This window comes from Labrus bergylta, chromosome 14 (genome assembly GCF_963930695.1).
Source record: "Labrus bergylta chromosome 14, fLabBer1.1, whole genome shotgun sequence".
Taxonomy (NCBI): Eukaryota; Metazoa; Chordata; class Actinopteri; order Labriformes; family Labridae; genus Labrus; species Labrus bergylta.
In genome coordinates this window covers 7,268,089-7,285,652 of record NC_089208.1, presented here as the reverse complement: position 1 = coordinate 7,285,652, position 17,564 = coordinate 7,268,089, and the positions used below count along the sequence as shown (strand labels likewise).

General features: G+C 43.7%; 2 protein-coding genes across 8 annotated transcripts in view; one reads left to right on the top strand and one right to left on the bottom strand.

Annotated features, from left to right (window-relative positions):
• prob1 (proline-rich basic protein 1) overlaps positions 1-4,607 on the top strand; it is a 9,336-nt gene extending 4,729 nt beyond the window's left edge. For 3 of the 6 annotated variants that reach the window (XM_020655299.3, XM_065963029.1, XM_065963028.1), the window contains one exon: positions 2,000-4,288. In XM_020655299.3, coding sequence (XP_020510955.2) covers positions 2,000-3,690 — 1,691 coding nt within the window. In that variant the 3' untranslated portion in view covers positions 3,691-4,288. Of the gene's footprint in view, positions 1-430; positions 1,191-1,999; positions 4,289-4,469 lie in introns of those variants that run through there. The other 3 variants (XM_065963030.1, XR_010668676.1, XR_010668677.1) reach the window with 3 other exon arrangements.
• Positions 4,542-17,564, bottom strand: slc23a1 (solute carrier family 23 member 1). 2 transcript variants are annotated; one of them, XM_020655304.3, is made up of 14 exons: positions 17,425-17,552; positions 14,682-14,855; positions 13,444-13,601; positions 12,883-12,971; positions 12,665-12,732; positions 12,256-12,437; positions 12,024-12,144; positions 11,343-11,499; positions 9,932-10,079; positions 9,739-9,844; positions 8,110-8,239; positions 6,728-6,871; positions 5,788-5,883; positions 4,542-5,596 (listed from the first exon to the last, which is right to left on the bottom strand). In XM_020655304.3, exons 1-14 carry the CDS (start codon positions 17,440-17,442, stop codon positions 5,382-5,384), a joined length of 1,806 nt encoding a protein of 601 aa, XP_020510960.2. In that variant the 5' UTR covers positions 17,443-17,552; the 3' UTR covers positions 4,542-5,381. The 2 variants fall into 2 exon arrangements, with proteins under 2 accessions (XP_020510960.2, XP_065819103.1); XM_065963031.1 differs by lacking the exon at positions 6,728-6,871 and having other exon boundaries at positions 17,425-17,564.

The following is a 17,564-nucleotide window of genomic DNA, read 5'->3' as shown; positions in this document are numbered from 1 at the left end:
GATTCTGGCTGTCTCCCTTCGCCCTTTCTATCTCCCCAGAGAGTTTCCCCCCAGAGCTAACGCTAACGCAGCCACTGACCACTTCACAAACTTATTAAATAAACTGGAACATATATCACCGGACTCTCCCAAATTCATCCTGGGCGATTTCAACTACTGCACTCCGGAAAGATCACTGAAAGGTTATCATCAGTACATTAGACACTGGATAAATGCTATGGTTCAGTTCCAAACGCATACAGATCTGTCGCTCTCCCCCCTCTTGGCTCTACTGACCACCATGCCATCCTGCTTGCTCCAGCATATACTCCGGTTATTAGGAGGGCTAAGAAAGTTGTTAAGAACATCAAGCAGTGGACCAACGAAAGCATTCTTACACTACAAGGATGCTTTGAATCCACTGACTGGAATAACCTTCTTGTCCCCTCAGACAACATTAAAGAGCATGTGGACACTGTTTCATCGTACATCTCCTTCTGTGTGGACAACATCATCCCCTCCAAAACAGTCACAATCTTCACCTACAATAAACCTTGGATCACCAAAGAGCTCAAGGTGATCCTCAACAAGAAGAAAAGGGTCTACTTCACCGGCTCCAAAATGGAGAAAAAGGAGGTTAACAAAAAAGTGAAGCATGCCATAAAAACTGTCAAACTAAAGTATAAGAACAAAGTGGAGGAAAAATTCACACAGGGGAACCTCCGCTCAGCTTGGCAGGGCCTCAAAAACATGGCTGCTGTGAACACTCCTGCTACCAACAACAAAATCATCCAGGTTGCAGGCGGTAGCCCCTCATCTCTTCCCAATGATCTCAACTCATTCGTCACAAGATTTGAGAAGGACAACACCACCCAGCTGGAAGAAACAGTGTCCATGTTCCAGCCCAGTGACTCTGCACTCACCTTCAACAGAGAGGATGTGGTGAGCGCCCTCAGGAGGACAAGGGAGAGCAGCTCACCTGGTCCAGACAGCATCAGTGGCCACACTGAGCAGCCAGGAGGCATGTTTCAGACCCTGTTTCAGAGATCCATGGACAGCAGCACAGTCCCCAATAATCCCCATCGGCCCTCACCTCTCCATGGAGAATATCATAAAACACCACATCATCAAAGCAACTGACTCCCAGATGGACCCGCTCCAATTTGCTTGTTGCGCAAGCAGAGGCGTTGACCTGGAGCACTCTAACTTTTGTATTTAAATCGTCACTTATATATATTTTATATTTTTGGTTTACATTTTTACTCTACCTGCACTGTCGTTCATTTACTGCTCTGTGTGCCCTTCAATTGCCACACAAATAACATTTTTTGAATTTAATTTAGTTGAGTTTACCTTTTTTTTTCTTCCGGTTGTGTTCTCACCAGGGGCCTGGACTATGAAGCAGGATTTGGGGTTAGCGAGGTCACTTCAGGGTTAACTCTGGGTGGTTAGGTGGTTCACTTATTACCTGGGTATATCGCCATGGTAACCTATGCTGAGTCAGAGATACACATCCAGTTCAGAGAAAAAAGTTTATTATCTTCAGTTCGAAGGTGAACTAACGATGGGACTGAAATATAATAATCTGTAGTTTGGACATTGATACTCTCTGATGCCAGTTGTTTTTCCTGCATTTGTTCCTGCAGTTGTGTAACTTTAGTGTCCGGGTTTGTTTTAAACCTCTTTATATTATTAATATAGTTTGTTCAGAGTTTGTTAGATATGACGATCTGCTGACAGCAGACACAGTTTTGATTGTGATAGGCTATATGAAGCTAACTCCGCCCCTTTTATGTGAACGCCCTCTTGGAAACTTGAGGGTTAATTATCAGGTTGATAACCGGCTTCGTATGACTGTTAATCATGGTCTCTGATTTTAGGGTTAGTGAAGCTGGACCCACAGAAACCCTGGGTCTGTTAATATGGCTTCGTAGTACAGGCCCCAGGTCATTGCTTGTCTACCTGCTCATTGTTTATCTACCTGGTTGTTGTTTGTTCACCTCTTTGTCGTTGTCTGTAGGGATCGATGGTGGAGGAACCTCGAGGCTGCGGCTGCAGAAGTCCTTCTCTTTGGATGAAACTGAAACTAAAACAAAGATGGCTTCCTGTATCATTAAGAGCATCCTTTCAAAGAAGATGCAAGTGGAGAAAATCACCTGTAAGGGCTCCGCCCAGCAGAAGAAAGCAACAGTGTTCACCAGCCTCTCCCAGTCTGCAGATCAGCAGCGGGTGAGTGATGGGGGAGGAAGGGAGACCAGCTTTCCTGGGGGTAAGACAGGTGCAGGTGTATTTAAAGCTCCAGTTCATGTGGTGAGAGACATGAGGAGTTTAGTTAAAACCACCTACGGCCTGTCGTTCTCCACTACAACACCTGAGAACCATTACAAGCCAACACGCGTCAAGGTGATTGGTCAGGAGCAGAGTCCCCCGCCCACCTACCAGCAGGTCGTGGGTGTGGGTCACAATGAAACAAAGAAAAGCAGTCAGGCTTCAGTTAACAGCAACTCCTCCAGAGGACGTGTAGCAAAAGTCGCTGCATCTCTCAGCCAATCACAGGATAGACATCAAAGTGAATATTTCAGTCCTCCAATCACACAGCAGAGAAGAGGCAGTGAGCCAGTAATAAGAAGTAAGGCTGATGATGTCACCTGCCCCATTGTTTTGTTAGACCAACCCACCAAACCACCTGTCAGCAGAAACTTATCAGAGCTCAGCCAATCAGAGAGAGCTAAGTGTGGGAGTCACCAGGCTGAGGCCTCCATCCCTGCCTCTTTATTAATTCCCCCTCCCCCCTCCATGCTCCTCCAGCAGCAGGAGACCCAGACTACTCCCTCTTCCCAGGAGCAGAGCTCCATCCTCGGCCTGTCCTCTCACTTTGCCCCAAGTTCCTCACAGCAGATCCTCCAACCCTGTTTCTACCCAGCCCAGGTTTTACCCGTTTATTCTCACACCCTACAACCACAAATGGGGAAGGTTAGCTATGTGAGTGGCCCCTTGAGCTACATCCATCTGCAACACCCTCAACCTGCTCCCACCTGTCACCTGCTGAGGAGGTCTGAAGAGACCCGGTCACCTCAAAACTCCCCAGACTATTCGGAACACTTTTGCCCACCTCAACAGCCTGGCTCGTCAGTGGCCCAGGTGAGTGAGGGCAGCACTGTGACGCCGACATCACAGGGGAAACATGACCAACAGCATGCTCAGCAACAACTTCAACAACAACTTCCGCAGCAGAAGTATTTGTGTAACCTTAATGGGGTGTTACATACACAGACAGGGAGTGACTTCATGGCTGACATCACAGGTTCTGCTGCTGCACCCAGAGCCCTTCTCAGTGGCTACCCCCACTGTCACTTTATGTTTGACCCTAGAAGTGGGAGGTGCTTACTTTTGGACACACCCCCTACACATCAGAGGAAGATGCTGCTGGATCCAGAAACTGGTCAATATGTCCATGTGCTTATTCCTAAATCAAGCCCCACCCAAAACTCCAGCCTGGTTCCAATGTGCAGCACAAACCCCACCCCCATAATGCTCAACCCTGGTCCCTCCTTAATAAACCCCACCCCCATAATGCTCAACCCTGGTCCCTCCTTAATAAATCCCACCCCCACATTCATGTCTATGATGCATTTGCAGCCAACAATGGCTATGTCCTCCTTTCATTCCTCTCCCCGCCTCCACTTCCCCTCCCCCACACCCCATCAGTAAACTCCACACCGACTGCACCATGATGACATCACAGCATGTTAAACATGTATGATGACATCACAGCATGTTAAATATGATGTCATTACAGCATTTTAAGCATGTATGATGACATCACAGGTTTGACATGACGTAAAAGAACGACTTGAAGTGTCGTACGCAGTAACAGAGTCGTCTATACAACTCTATAATGAGAATATGTGTCTTTATATGCTACGTGTAGTTGACCAGAATCCCAATCTGAACTAAAGAGTGGAGAAGAACATACTGGAGAACAGGAAACATAATGCAGCAGGTTCATCAGAGCACAGAGATGGTAGAGGTGGCGTGCAGACAGTCTATGGTCGTGCAGCGATCACAGGGAATAAACGTCACCACCCCCTCCCACTCGCTCCAGGTGAATTCTCCTGATTATATCCTGCTGCGTTCTCACATCAGCTTACTCTGACTTTCTGCAGAATAAATATGAGGAGGCTGGAGGAGAAACTCCGGGTGAAGACAGAAACATTCAGCTGTTTGTGTTCACACATGATGCTCTATGCAGAGTGTTTCAGGATGTTTCTGCAGGTATGAAGACAGTATGGACAGCATGTAGCTAGCAGGCAGGTAAACTGCAGCTTGGACCTTTTAGGTTTCAGGATTATCTACATTATCTGATCCCAGTCGTGCTTTACGACAGCCAGTTTGATCATGTTTATTTGATTATTGATTCGTATTGAGGTGAACTCCTGTCTTCTTGTTTATCACTGTTTGATGTTAATTTTGCACACTTTTGTACACAGTGTTTGAACCTCGAGCACGAGAGCAGATAGAAGCTGAATGTCCGTTATGATTCTGTGATGATGCAGGACAACAAGGATGTAATGTTTGTTTATTTCCAGATAAACTGTAAACAAGAACAAATAAAAAAGGAAAAGAGATCATGAAGTCATTTTGATTTTTAACATTTTGAATTTGATGTTTTTACTGTTCATTTGGTGGTTTGAGACTGGAAACCAGTTCACGCTCCGCACTGGAAATCTTAGCATTGAGGGTTACCCTCACGTGATCGTTTGTTACTGAAAGTCAACACATTGAATTGATCACACTGATTATAAAAACACTTTTTTATTTTTGACTTATAGAAAAGTCATGAACATCGACAGTTTCCTTAGAAACATTTTCAGCAGTCAGTCTGGGATATGCTTCAAGTAGCTTTAGGTTTCCATGGTAACATAGGACGTGCTGATCACAACAGTTGTAACTATTAGTAGAGACTCTTGAAGAAGATATGCTGCACACAGCTCCACTGTGGACGTAATATCCTCTATGGTCATCTAGTTGTGACATCACACTCAGCTGTGATTGGCTCGTTGAAGTTTCTCCTCTTTCAATTGGTTCTGACCCTAACAACATTTTTATCAGAGATCAGACATTTCTGACTTATAATTCAGTTTCATGTAGTAAATATTATCATGGATCTTGATTTGGATGTGTGTGTTACTCATTATTCACATTTAAAATTCAATATTACATTTAAAGTGGGTTAAGCTGTTGACCTCAGTAAGTCTCTGGAAATCAGCATCAAACACAATCCACGGTTTTTATCTGAGGGTCATTGAACGCAGCATCACCTGTAGAAACTTCATTCCAGAAAAAAGACATCACAGGTTTGATTCCCGCCCAGTGGACGTCCACTGATGATGACATAACAGTCACACCTTGGTGCTGCACTGGGTGATGTCAGCAGCTTCAACCTCCCCCTCCCCCTCCCCCTCACAAGCCCGGAAACCTTTGAAGGAGGGGCTGATGGGAAACCGTCTGAGCCAGCCAGTTCGCCGCACTAAACCCATCCCCAAGGGAAGGTCATAGGATGAGGAGCTAGAGGAAACAGCGGTCCAGTCAACCAGACCTCGCTCCTGTCGGGACCCTGGAGAACAGAAACACACACACAAACACACACACAAGTGCACACATGTTGTGCTTAAATCAGTAATCACATAAATTTAGATGCTTGTGTTAAATGATCCATGTGCTTGTGTGTGTGTATGAGTGTGTGTGTTTGTGTGAGAGTGTGTGTCTGAGTGTGTGTGTGTGTGTGTGTGTGTGTATGTGTGTTACCTGGTATTGTGTTGTCAAGGCAAAATGCCATAAACCCTCCAACAAACATCTCAGTGGAAAGAAGAACCGTCAGAATCTGATCAAGCTCTGCAACACCTGGAAACACAAAACATACCTCATCTATGTCGTATCTCATCTATGTCAGACCTGATCTATGTCATACCTGATCTATGTCGTACCTGATCTATGTCAGACCTGATCTGTCATACCTGATCTATGTCAGACCTGATTTATGTCATACCTGATCTGCCACACCTGATCTATGTCAGACCTGATCTATGTCGCACTTGATCTATGTCAGACCTGATCTATGTCGCACCTGATCTATGTTATACCTGATCCGTCACTCCTGATCTATGTCGTACCTGATCTATGTCAGACCTGATCTATGCCGTACCTGATCTATGTCAGACCTGATCTATGCCGTACCTGATCCATCATACCTGATCTATGTCAGACCTGATCTATGTCGTACCTGATCCATCATACCTGATCTATGTCAGACCTGATCTATGTCGTACCTGATCTATGTCAGACCTGATCTATGCCGTACCTGATCCATCATACCTGATCTATGTCAGACCTGATCTATGTCGTACCTGATCTATGTCAGACCTGATCTATGCCGTACCTGATCCATCATACCTGATCTATGTCAGACGTGATCTATGTCACACCTGATCTATGTCATACCTGATCCATCACTCCTGACCTATGTCACACCTGATCTATGTCGTACCTGATCTATGTCGTACCTGATCTATGTCAGACCTGATCTATGTCGTACCTGATCCATCATACCTGATCTATTTCAGATCTATTATTTGTTTTATTTTGAAGAACAAAGTTTGTTTCCTTGTTGTTACTTTGTGGGTATCAACAGTAATCAGAAATTGATTATATAAACACACAAAACACACAGAAACACACACAGACTCACCTGTATGAATTGTCTGGGGGTGTCTGTCAAGGTAGTTGGGCAGAGTCAGACCAAAGAACATTGAGAACCCGAGAACAAATTGATTTCTGGACGAGTTCAAATCCACAAACTGCAGGTTAGACAGACCGACGGCTGTGATCATACCTGAAACACACATACACACCTGTGTCATTACCACATCATATACACACCTGTGTCATTACCACATCACATACACACCTGTGTCACTACCACATCACATATACACCTGTGTCATTACTACATCCCTAACACACCTGTGTCATTACTACATCACATACACACCTGTGTCATTTTTACATCACATACACACCTGTGTCATCACGACATCACTAACACACCTGTGTCATCACTACATCACTAATACACCTGTGTCATCACGACATCACTAACACACCTGTGTCATCACTACATCACTAATACACCTGTGTCATCACTACATCACTAACACACCTGTGTCATTACTACATCACATACACACCTGTGTCATTACTACATCACATACACACCTGTTCCATCACTAACACACCTGTGTCATTACTACATCACTAACACACCTGTGTCATTACTACATCACATACACACCTGTGTCATCACGACATCACTAACACACCTGTGTCATCACGACATCACTAATACACCTGTGTCATCACTACATCACTAATACACCTGTGTCATTACTACATCACATACACACCTGTTCCATCACTAACACACCTGTGTCATTACTACATCACTAACACACCTGTGTCATTACTACATCACATACACACCTGTGTCATCACGACATCACTAACACACCTGTGTCATCACGACATCACTAATACACCTGTGTCATCACTACATCACTAATACACCTGTGTCATTACTACATCCCTAATACACCTGTGTCATTACTACATCACATACACACCTGTGTCATCGCTACATCACTAACACACCTGTGTCATTACTACATCACATACACACCTGTGTCATCACTACATCACTAACACACCTGTGTCATCACTACATCACTAACATACCTGTGTCATCATTACATCACGAACACACCTGTGTCATTACTACATCACTAACACACCTGTGTCATCACTAACACACCTGTGTCATTACTACATCACTAACACACCTGTGTCATTACTACATCACATACACACCTGTGTCATCACGACATCACTAACACACCTGTGTCATCACTACATCACTAACACACCTGTGTCATCACTACATCACTAATACACCTGTGTCATTACTACATCCCTAATACACCTGTGTCATTACTACATCCCTAACACTGGTCCTACCTAAAGCACACCTGGACTCACCGATCATGACACATTTCACCAGGAGTGACCGGGACTCACCGAACAGTGTGCAGAACATTCCTCCGAGGATCGGGTCTGGTAACGAGGCGAACAGAGCGGTGAACTTCCCAACTGATCCTAGCAGCAACATTATACCTGCTCCGTACTGCACCACCCGCCTGCTGCCCACCTGCACATAGGGTCAACAAATCAAACATCAGGATCAGCTACTGACAACGGAGAATGTTGGTGGAACAATAAACACTTTTGAAGAGAATCATTGCGAGTGAAGTGTCAAGAGTTTTTTCAGGAGTGATGATCAGCTGAACGGCCATTTTCCCCATGCTCTGTAGTCAACCACCAATAGAGAAGTAGGGTTTGGGATCAGATGCAGAGGAATGATGACTGATTGCATACCTAAAGGCCCTGACACACCAAGCAGACTGCCAAGAACTGGAAGGCCACTTGTTGCGTCGGCAGGCAACACCTTTTGTCTTGGCCAAAAAGTTGCACTAGAACACACCGCAAAGACTGCAGTCAACGGCCAAACAACCATGGACGTTCTGCGCAGGCGCAAGGGAATAACTCTCCATGCCAGCAGGCAGCGGTAGTCTGTAATCGTCATTCCAAAAAGGGGAGAGCGGAAGAGGACGAGGAAGAAGGTGAATAAATAAACCGTAGTTATGATATGAGAAGACGATTTTCTCACCGCTGTCGCTCAACACTCGTAATATAGGTACTTCTAATGGAGAATAATGTCCGTTAAATACCGGTAGTTGAAAATGGCGCTTGCGTTGTCAGCCCTTGGTCTTTTTTTAGTGGAGCAAGAATAGAAGAGGTACTCCCGTATTTCTTCTCGTGCACTGGCTCTCCTGTTTCGCTTAGCTGAACAGCCAATCAGAGAGATTACTACCCCCAACAGTGACAGCTCCTCAGATTCAACATGTAGAGTCTCCCAAAAAAGGCCAACTGGAGCCGACTGGTAGCAACGGAGCTGGACAGACCGCAAAAACTAGGTGGGCGACCGCTCACCGACAGACCGACGGCCGACGGTCTTCTTGGTATGTCAGGGCCTTAAGGGGGAAATTGCACAAGTCTTTGGTATAATTGCAATTGTGGGACCACGAGTTGCAGATATAAAGGAACTAGTGTCAAGGGTTTGGGAATGAGTAAAAGCAGTCTGGAGACCAGTTGCTGAGATGAAGGGGCTATTCTAAGCAGTCTGGGAAATACTTGAGGTTAAAAAACTAGTCAGAGAGGTAAAAAGGAAGTCGAACAGACATAGGAACAAGGTTTAGATAGGAGTTACATAGCTCATGAAAATGTGGGGTGTGGTTGCAGGAATAAGGGACTAAGCGCACAGGTCAAGGGACTAGATGCAGAATAAAAGGGTAAAGATTCTTATGAAAAGAGACTAGTTGCTGAGCTCCAAGGAATAGTAGCATAGGTCTTGCAATGAGTTGCAGAGGTAAAGGGACTATGAAGAGCTCTCAGTATTTGTGCACAGATTTGGAGAGCTCTGCAAATTAGTGTCAGAAATTTGGTAAAGAGTTGCAGAAATCAGATGTTCATGATGCATTATGATCAGAAAATAGCCATTCAATCAGCGAGAAATCCCCTTGCATTTAACTCCAACGAGTTTTCTACGCACCGTAAAAACCTGTCACAGGTGGGTGTGGCTTCATTTACCTTGGTAATGCCTAGGACGCCTATATTTGGACTGGAGGAGGTGGAGCCATTTCCGGTCCCTAAAAGCCCAGCAATAATGCAGCAGACACCCTCAGTGAAAATTCCCCTGAAATAAGCAGAAAACTTTAAACACCTGGGTGGGAGGAGCCTGTCAGGTAAGAAAACATTTCATCCTGTTCACTTCCTGTTCTACCTGTTAATGGCATGGACTGGAGGAGGCGTAGCTCCAGACAGACGAGCACAGGCGTAGTAATCACCAATTGACTCCACAATACCTGCCATGGTTGCACTCAGCATTCCTAGCACTCCGGCAACCGTTACCATCGGCAACCCCCATTGGCCTATGAGAGCAGAGACAGGAAGTCGGTATGCCACTAATCAGTCTGTAAACTCATTGGCTGTGTCCGAAATCACTCACTCATTCCCTACTCCCTATTCACTATATAGTGAGTTTAATGCAGTGGACTATATAGTGCACTCACTCAGCAAAATTAAAAAACATTTCGGACACTACTCGCTCACTCACCGGCAGCTGACAGTGACGTCATTGTTGTCGCGCAACTGAAACGCGCAGCTTAGCAACGGCCGAGGATCAATAACAACGGTAAATAACAAAATGAATTTCCATGATAACTCATATTATACTGAGTGTATTTTCATGAAACATTTACAAATAATAAATACTTATAAAATATTGAATTTTACATAATGAGACATATTTCGGACCAAAACTAAATTATTAATGCTCACAGACTCTGGTTTCTTGTCTGTCATCATCATTAGGACAAACTACCGTTACTAAAGTGATCTTTGACTCTTTATCAAAACTGATTATAGATTTCAGTCAAAACGCTCCAGATATAAACTTTATTGTGGTTCTGTGTTCTCGCTGGTCGCGCCTCTCCTCTCCTCTCAGAGCAGCCGAGTCGAACGCAACTCTCCACTCGTCAATATCTTTGAACCACAATGCATGATGTATACATGTTGCTTGGATAGAATTCAGATTGCTCACTCAGAATTTGGACAGCACTACAAAATGGCATGTTTACTGTATAGTAAATAGGGAGTGATTTCAGACACAGCCACTGACTCGTCATGTGAATTTTAAGATCAATTCATTTATTCATTGAATGATTGATTCATTGATTGGTTGATTGATTCATTGGTTGGTTGATTAATTGGGGAATTGATTGATTCATTGATTGATTGATTGATTGATTGGTTGATTGATTGGTTGAATCATTGATTGGTTGGTTGGTTGTTGTTTTTTTCGGCCTTTTGCCTTTATTGGATAGGAAAGCTGAAGAGAGACAGAAAACCCCCTTGAAAACAAGATGGTGCATCTCAAGGGGCTATCCCTCCAATAAAAATTTCAAATTTAAATTTAAATGTTTGGAGGAGTGAGTAGTGGAAGACATGCAGCAAACGGCCGAGGTCAGATTCGAACCCACAGCCGCTGCGAAGGGTACTACAGCCTCTGTAAATGGGGTGCGCTACATAACCTCTAGGCTTTCGGCACCTCCCGTTGGTTGGTTGGTTGATTGATTGATTGACTGATTGATTGAATAATTGATTTATTGAATGATTTAATGACAGGGTCTTACAGGGGTAGGGTATTCTGAACCAGGGTGATGAAGTCATGATGTTACCGCGGGCGTCTGTCCGTGCCTTGTGTCCATAGCGATTAGGGTCGCTTGGCAACAGGTTGGTTAGAGTGAGGACGTAGCAGACCAGCCAGACCAGCATGATGGCGAGAATAATCTAAAGAGGAAGACATTGCTGATGCTTTGTATTAACAGTTTTTGTTTGTTAAAAATACATCACAAACTGACACCAGATAGCTGACACCTGATACCTGACACCAGATACCTGACACTGGATACCTGACACTGGGTACCTGACACCTGATACCTGACACTGGATACCTGACACTGGATACCTGACACCGTATCCCTGACACTGGATACCTGACACCAGATACCTGACACTGGATACCTGACACTGGGTACCTGACACCTGATACCTGACACTGGATACCTGACACCTGAAACCTGACAACTGACACTGATGCCTAATATCTGACACCTGACAAATCATATTTGATTCCTGACACTAGAACCTCTCTAGGTCATAAAGGTGTAGCACAGGTAGGATCCTGACTGACTGCATCTCTCTGCCCATCAGATACCATCAGAGAAGTTATGATGTAACCTCAGAAAAGGACACGTTCAAATGACATCATTGCTGATATCATCGCCTGTTTGTTGTATGTGTTTTTTATTTACAGGAAACAATCTGAAGATCTGGACTCGTGTGGTGGTCAGGCCCTTCTTCCAGCTGTAAACGGGAACAGGAAGTGATGTTGTCCTCAGGTATTGAGCAAACAGCACGATGAGCAAAATACACCTGCAGATAGACAGACAGGTGTTCAGGCAGACAGGCAGTCAGAAGGTGAGAGAGCGAGACAGAAAGGAGTGTAGACAGGTAGACAAGTGTGCAGACAGGCAGGTGTCTCACAGTGCCGACACGCCCCAATGGGAGCCAGCCCGGTCTGCGGCGGTGCTGAACACTGATAGGCCGATCAGGGATACGGTGGGAGTGATGGTCAGAGGGCCGATGTACGTCAGCAGTAAACCTGGCAACCCACACAGACCAATCAGCAGCTCCACCACACTGGACACAATGATGGCACCCTGGATCTGAATACACAAACACATCGATACATGGCAGTCTAGAACTAACTGACTTAGTTTTGTCAGTTTGTCAAAGTCGAAATCGAACCGTGTACGCCTGGATTTAGGGTGATCCAACACATAAGACTGCTACAGTGATTCTGTTCACCTGGACTGAAGTCTTATTAATCACCTGTAAACCTTTAATTATCCCCCGTTTTCATAAAATAATCAAAGTAATCATGATGACGTACCTCTCTGATGCGCGGCTGCCAGATGTGTGAGGTGTTCAGTGGGAGACTCCAGTTCCCATAAACCTCCTCTGTAAGAAACAAAAAATTACTCTGACATCATAATATATGGTGTGACATCATCATCTTGATGTTTAGTTATTTCCACATAGCTGACAGAAAAGCAGACAGACAGACGGGTGGACAGACAGACGGGTGGACAGACAGACAGACAATCTCACCCTCACTGGGACACTTCCAGCGGTCTAGACTGAGGATGGCCTGAGCAGGAATCAGGAACGCTAACGCACTGGCCTGAAACAAAGGAAGTCTAAACAAACAAACACACACACACACACGCACACACGCACACACGCACACACGCACACACACACACACACACACACACACACACAAATAGTTGTAAGTCTCAAAGACTCACCTGACTCACAGGCTCACCTGTCTCACAGACTCACCTGACTCACAGACTCACCTGTCTCACAGACCCACCTGTCTCACAGACTCACCTTACTCACAGACTCACCTGACTCACAGACTCACCTGACTCACCTGTCTCACAGACTCACCTGACTCACAGACTCACCTGACTCACCTGTCTCACAGACCTACCTGTCTCACAGACTCACCTGTCTCACAGACTCACCTGTCTCACAGACTCACCTTACTCGCCTGTTTCACAGACTCACCTGACTAACCATGTTCACCTGTCTCACAGACTCACCTTACTCGCCTGTTTCACAGACTCACCTGACTAACCATGTTCACCTGTCTCACAGACTCACCTGACTCCCACAGTGGTCTGGATCAGAGTTGTGAGTCCAACAGTGGTGAAAATTGTACCGATCAGTTGACTGATGGTGTTTTGGTCTTGACCGACACACATGGCCTCCGCCAGTAGAAATGGCACCGCCACTGTCCCACTAAAACAGGTGAGGTAATGCTGAAGACACAAGAGGACAGGAAACAGGTGAGAAAACTCAGAAACATGATTGAAAATAGAAATTGCTCGCAGGCCAGATTTGTCTTTACGTTTTTGGGTCTTTGAGCATTCAAATATAAAACAATAAAATGGCTCTCCGACTACTGTCTAAACCTGATGAGTCATGACTCACCTGATGAGTCATGATTACCTGATGATTCACCTGATGAGTCACAATTAACCTGATGATTCACCTGATGAGTCATGATTCACCTGATGAGTCACAATTAACCTGATGATTCACCTGATGAGTCATGATTCACCGAAGACAAGACTGTTCAAAGACAATTCACAGAAAGACAAAAAGGATGTTTTCACTATAGACCAACTTATTATTGTCCTGACAGTCAGACCCCAAACCAGCCAGCTCAGTCGATACTGTTGTTAGGTGGGGGTTGTTTCTGTATTAAATGGACAATGATGAAATCGTGAAACAGACTGTGGATTATCTTAGATTTATTCAGCCATGGTCAGACAACACAGAAACACAACACACATGGCTGACAAAGTGCGGACCATCGCTGACCCATGCTGACCAAGATCACACAATCATTGGCAAAGTGGCCATCATGGGCAAAGTGGCAAAGTCTTCATCTTCACAGTGTTGCTTATATTATGTTAAAAGGTACAGCCCACAAATTCATGGCTGCTTCGGTTCGTCTCTAAAAGGCTAGAAAGAAGGCATCACCTTGACTCTTAAATATCAGACATATACATTTCTTCAGTTAGAGTCACATTTCCTTTTCAGCAATAGACACTTGGCTCCAACCCAAATATAACTCTGCTGCTATGCGGTTTCGTACACATATGTATTACAGCTTCACAAACCTAAAAGAAGAATTACTCTGAGATGGTTGACACAATTTAAAGATATATCCACAAAATTATCAAGATGAATGAATTCATGAAAATACAGACTAACATATAACAACTGTCTATAACCAGTTTAAACACAGTCACTGCTATAATTAACCAGTCTATAACCAGTTTAAGGACACACATTATTAAACTACTGTGATCCCAGTGTAATTCCATATTTACCTGTAGTCCCAGGAGTATACACAGGTACCAGGGTGGGACATCTTCAATGGTGTAAATCATGTCTGACTCTGCGTGATGGGATCCTATTGGCTCTTTATTTGTATTGTCTTCTTCTATTGGAAGGCCGAGTCTGCCTGTCTTGCGGCTTTGCCCCCCTGCCAGGTAATCTTGAGTCTAAGTGGACACAGACCTGATCAGGTAAATCTACATAGAAATTGAAAATAAAATGCAAATAACAACTAGAGAATACCAAGACATACCTAATTTAGAGTATGGCTGATTTAGAGTCCACCATAGCACTGAGACCGCACTAGTTAAAGTTACAAATCTACTTCTAGCCTCAGACAGGGGACTTCTCTCTGTGCTCGTCTTGTTAGAGCTGAATTTGACACTATTGACCATTAAATCCTATTACACAGACCAGAATAATTACTTGAAATTACAGGGACTGCCTTAAGTTGGTTTGAATCCTATTTATCAGATCGATCTCAGTTTGTACATGTTAATGATAAGTCCTCTATGCACACCAAAGTTAGCCATGGAGTGCTAGTTATGTAAACTAGAACGTGCCTTAAGGACGTTAGGACCTGGATGACCAGAAATGTTTAGCTACTTAACTCAGAGAAGACTGAAGTTATTGTGCTAGGCCCTAAAACCTCAGATAAACTTTTTCTAATGATATAACTATCCTTAATGACATCAGCCTGGCATCTAGCACCACTGTTAGGAATCTAGGAGTTCTATTTGATCAAGACATGTCCTTTAACTCTCACATAAAACACTTCTCAAGGACAGCCTATTTTCACCTTCGTAATATATCTAAGATCAGGCATATCCTGTCGCAAAACGATGCAGAAAAACTAGTTCACACATTTATTACCTCCAGGTTGGAATAATATGGAGTTAGATCATTCTCAATATTCACAAATGCACACAGAAGGATTCACAAATGTATTTCTGATTCACACACAAATATTTATAGTTTTGTATATATGTAATAGAAATCCACAAATATATAAACTGTTCAGTCTGCATTTACAAACTGTTTGTCATTTGTGAACCTCACTGCATTTGTGTGTGTGACTTTTGAGACTCCTCTGCCGTGGTTAGATTCACAAATGCATTTTTTTCAGCAGGGAAATGTCTGTAGCCAATCAGATGTCTCCTTCCTATTCAGCCAATCACAGTAGCGTAGATTCAAGGGTATGAGTTAATGTGATCACTTTAGCGTTGCATCTGCGCATACAGCGATTAGCTTAGCTATCAGACAATCTGATTAAGTCATCTTTAATCTGACCAGCACAAATAGTCTCTGTGATTGTCGTACTATACATGGAAAGTTGTTTATCGTGGTGGCTATATTGACTGCGTTTCGTTGGTTTAACTGGTGTTGAATAAACTCATGATATTCCAACCGATGTGTTGGGGCTTTTGAAGGACCCATTGTTTACTATCGTTATGACGTTTACAACCAGACCAGGCATCTGCAAAGTAAATGCAGACTGAACAGTTTATATATTTGTGGATTTCTATTACAGATATACAAAACTATAAATATTTGTGTGTGAATCAGAAATACATTTGTGAATCTTATTTTTTTATTTGTGGATTTGTTTTACATTTATATAGAATTAAATATATTTGTGTGTGCATTGAAATACATTTGTGAATCCTTCTGTGTGCATTTGTGAATATTGAGACTGATCTAACTCCATAGAATACTGTAATTCTCTTTCATCAGGGTGGACTCAAGAGAGAGAAAAAAGAAGTTAAAAAAAAGAGGCGCTGTTGGGTCCGCATCTGTGCATCGGAGAACAACTCAGAGAACATGACAGCTCCTTTACTGACTTTGTGTCTTATTCTGAGTCATGTTAGTCAGATACTGACAGAACACTCCGGGGTTTCTCCTGAATGAAGCCTGTCAGCGTTGTGGACCCATGATTGTGCTCGTGCATGAACTGTACCATGCTGAAATACACCTCTTTGAAGCGTGCCAGGGCCGAGGAAGTGTAGCATGCCTAAGCACGAATTGGAGCACTCAAGGGGTCAAAGGGGGTGCTTGGGCACGGTACAGATTTCCTAGTGTGAGTGTACCCTAAATATACTATGGGAGGTAGAGCCTTCAGTTAGACTTACAACTTTCCTTATTGATAAATCTTATAGTTAGGGGCAGGCAGAGGTAGGGATCAGATCCTAGTTAAACTGTTAGAGACTTAGACTACCAGGGGAACTAGCACCTTGAGCTCCTATCTCTCCCTTTCTCTCTCTCTGTATGCAGCGCTGTATCATGGTGGATTAATGTCAGGTCTTTTTGGATAATATGACAAAGATGACACTCTACACCTGCTCTCTATGGAAAATGTCCCCGTTAAGTTTTGTTGAGATTTGGCGCTATATTAAAAAATGTGATGATTGATTGATTAAAAACATTGTTGTTGAATAGAAGTAAAAGTAGTTACCTGTGGTGTGAGACAGTATTAATAGATATCAGAGATTATTAGAGAGTATTATGAATCACAACATGACAACTTTGCTCGTCTGGTTAGCAGACTGATCATCTTCCACAGAACGCTATGATCAATCAACATAGATGTGGAGCCGTGCTGTGGTACTGTCGTCTTGTTATTTGTGAATTTTGATAATTATGTGATATTTACCTTCTGTTCAGTCCAGACAAAATGACCTACAAAGACTTTAAGATATTTCAAACACAATATTCAATTAATAAATAATAATCATTTACCTTACAGTCTTCCTCCATGTCTGACTTCTAGGACGATTGAGCCCCTAATACTGAAGAGAGAGAGAGAGTTAGATGGAGAGAGAGGGAGAGGGAGGGAGAGGAAGGGAGAGGGAGAGGGAAAGAGAGAGAGAGTGTTCCAG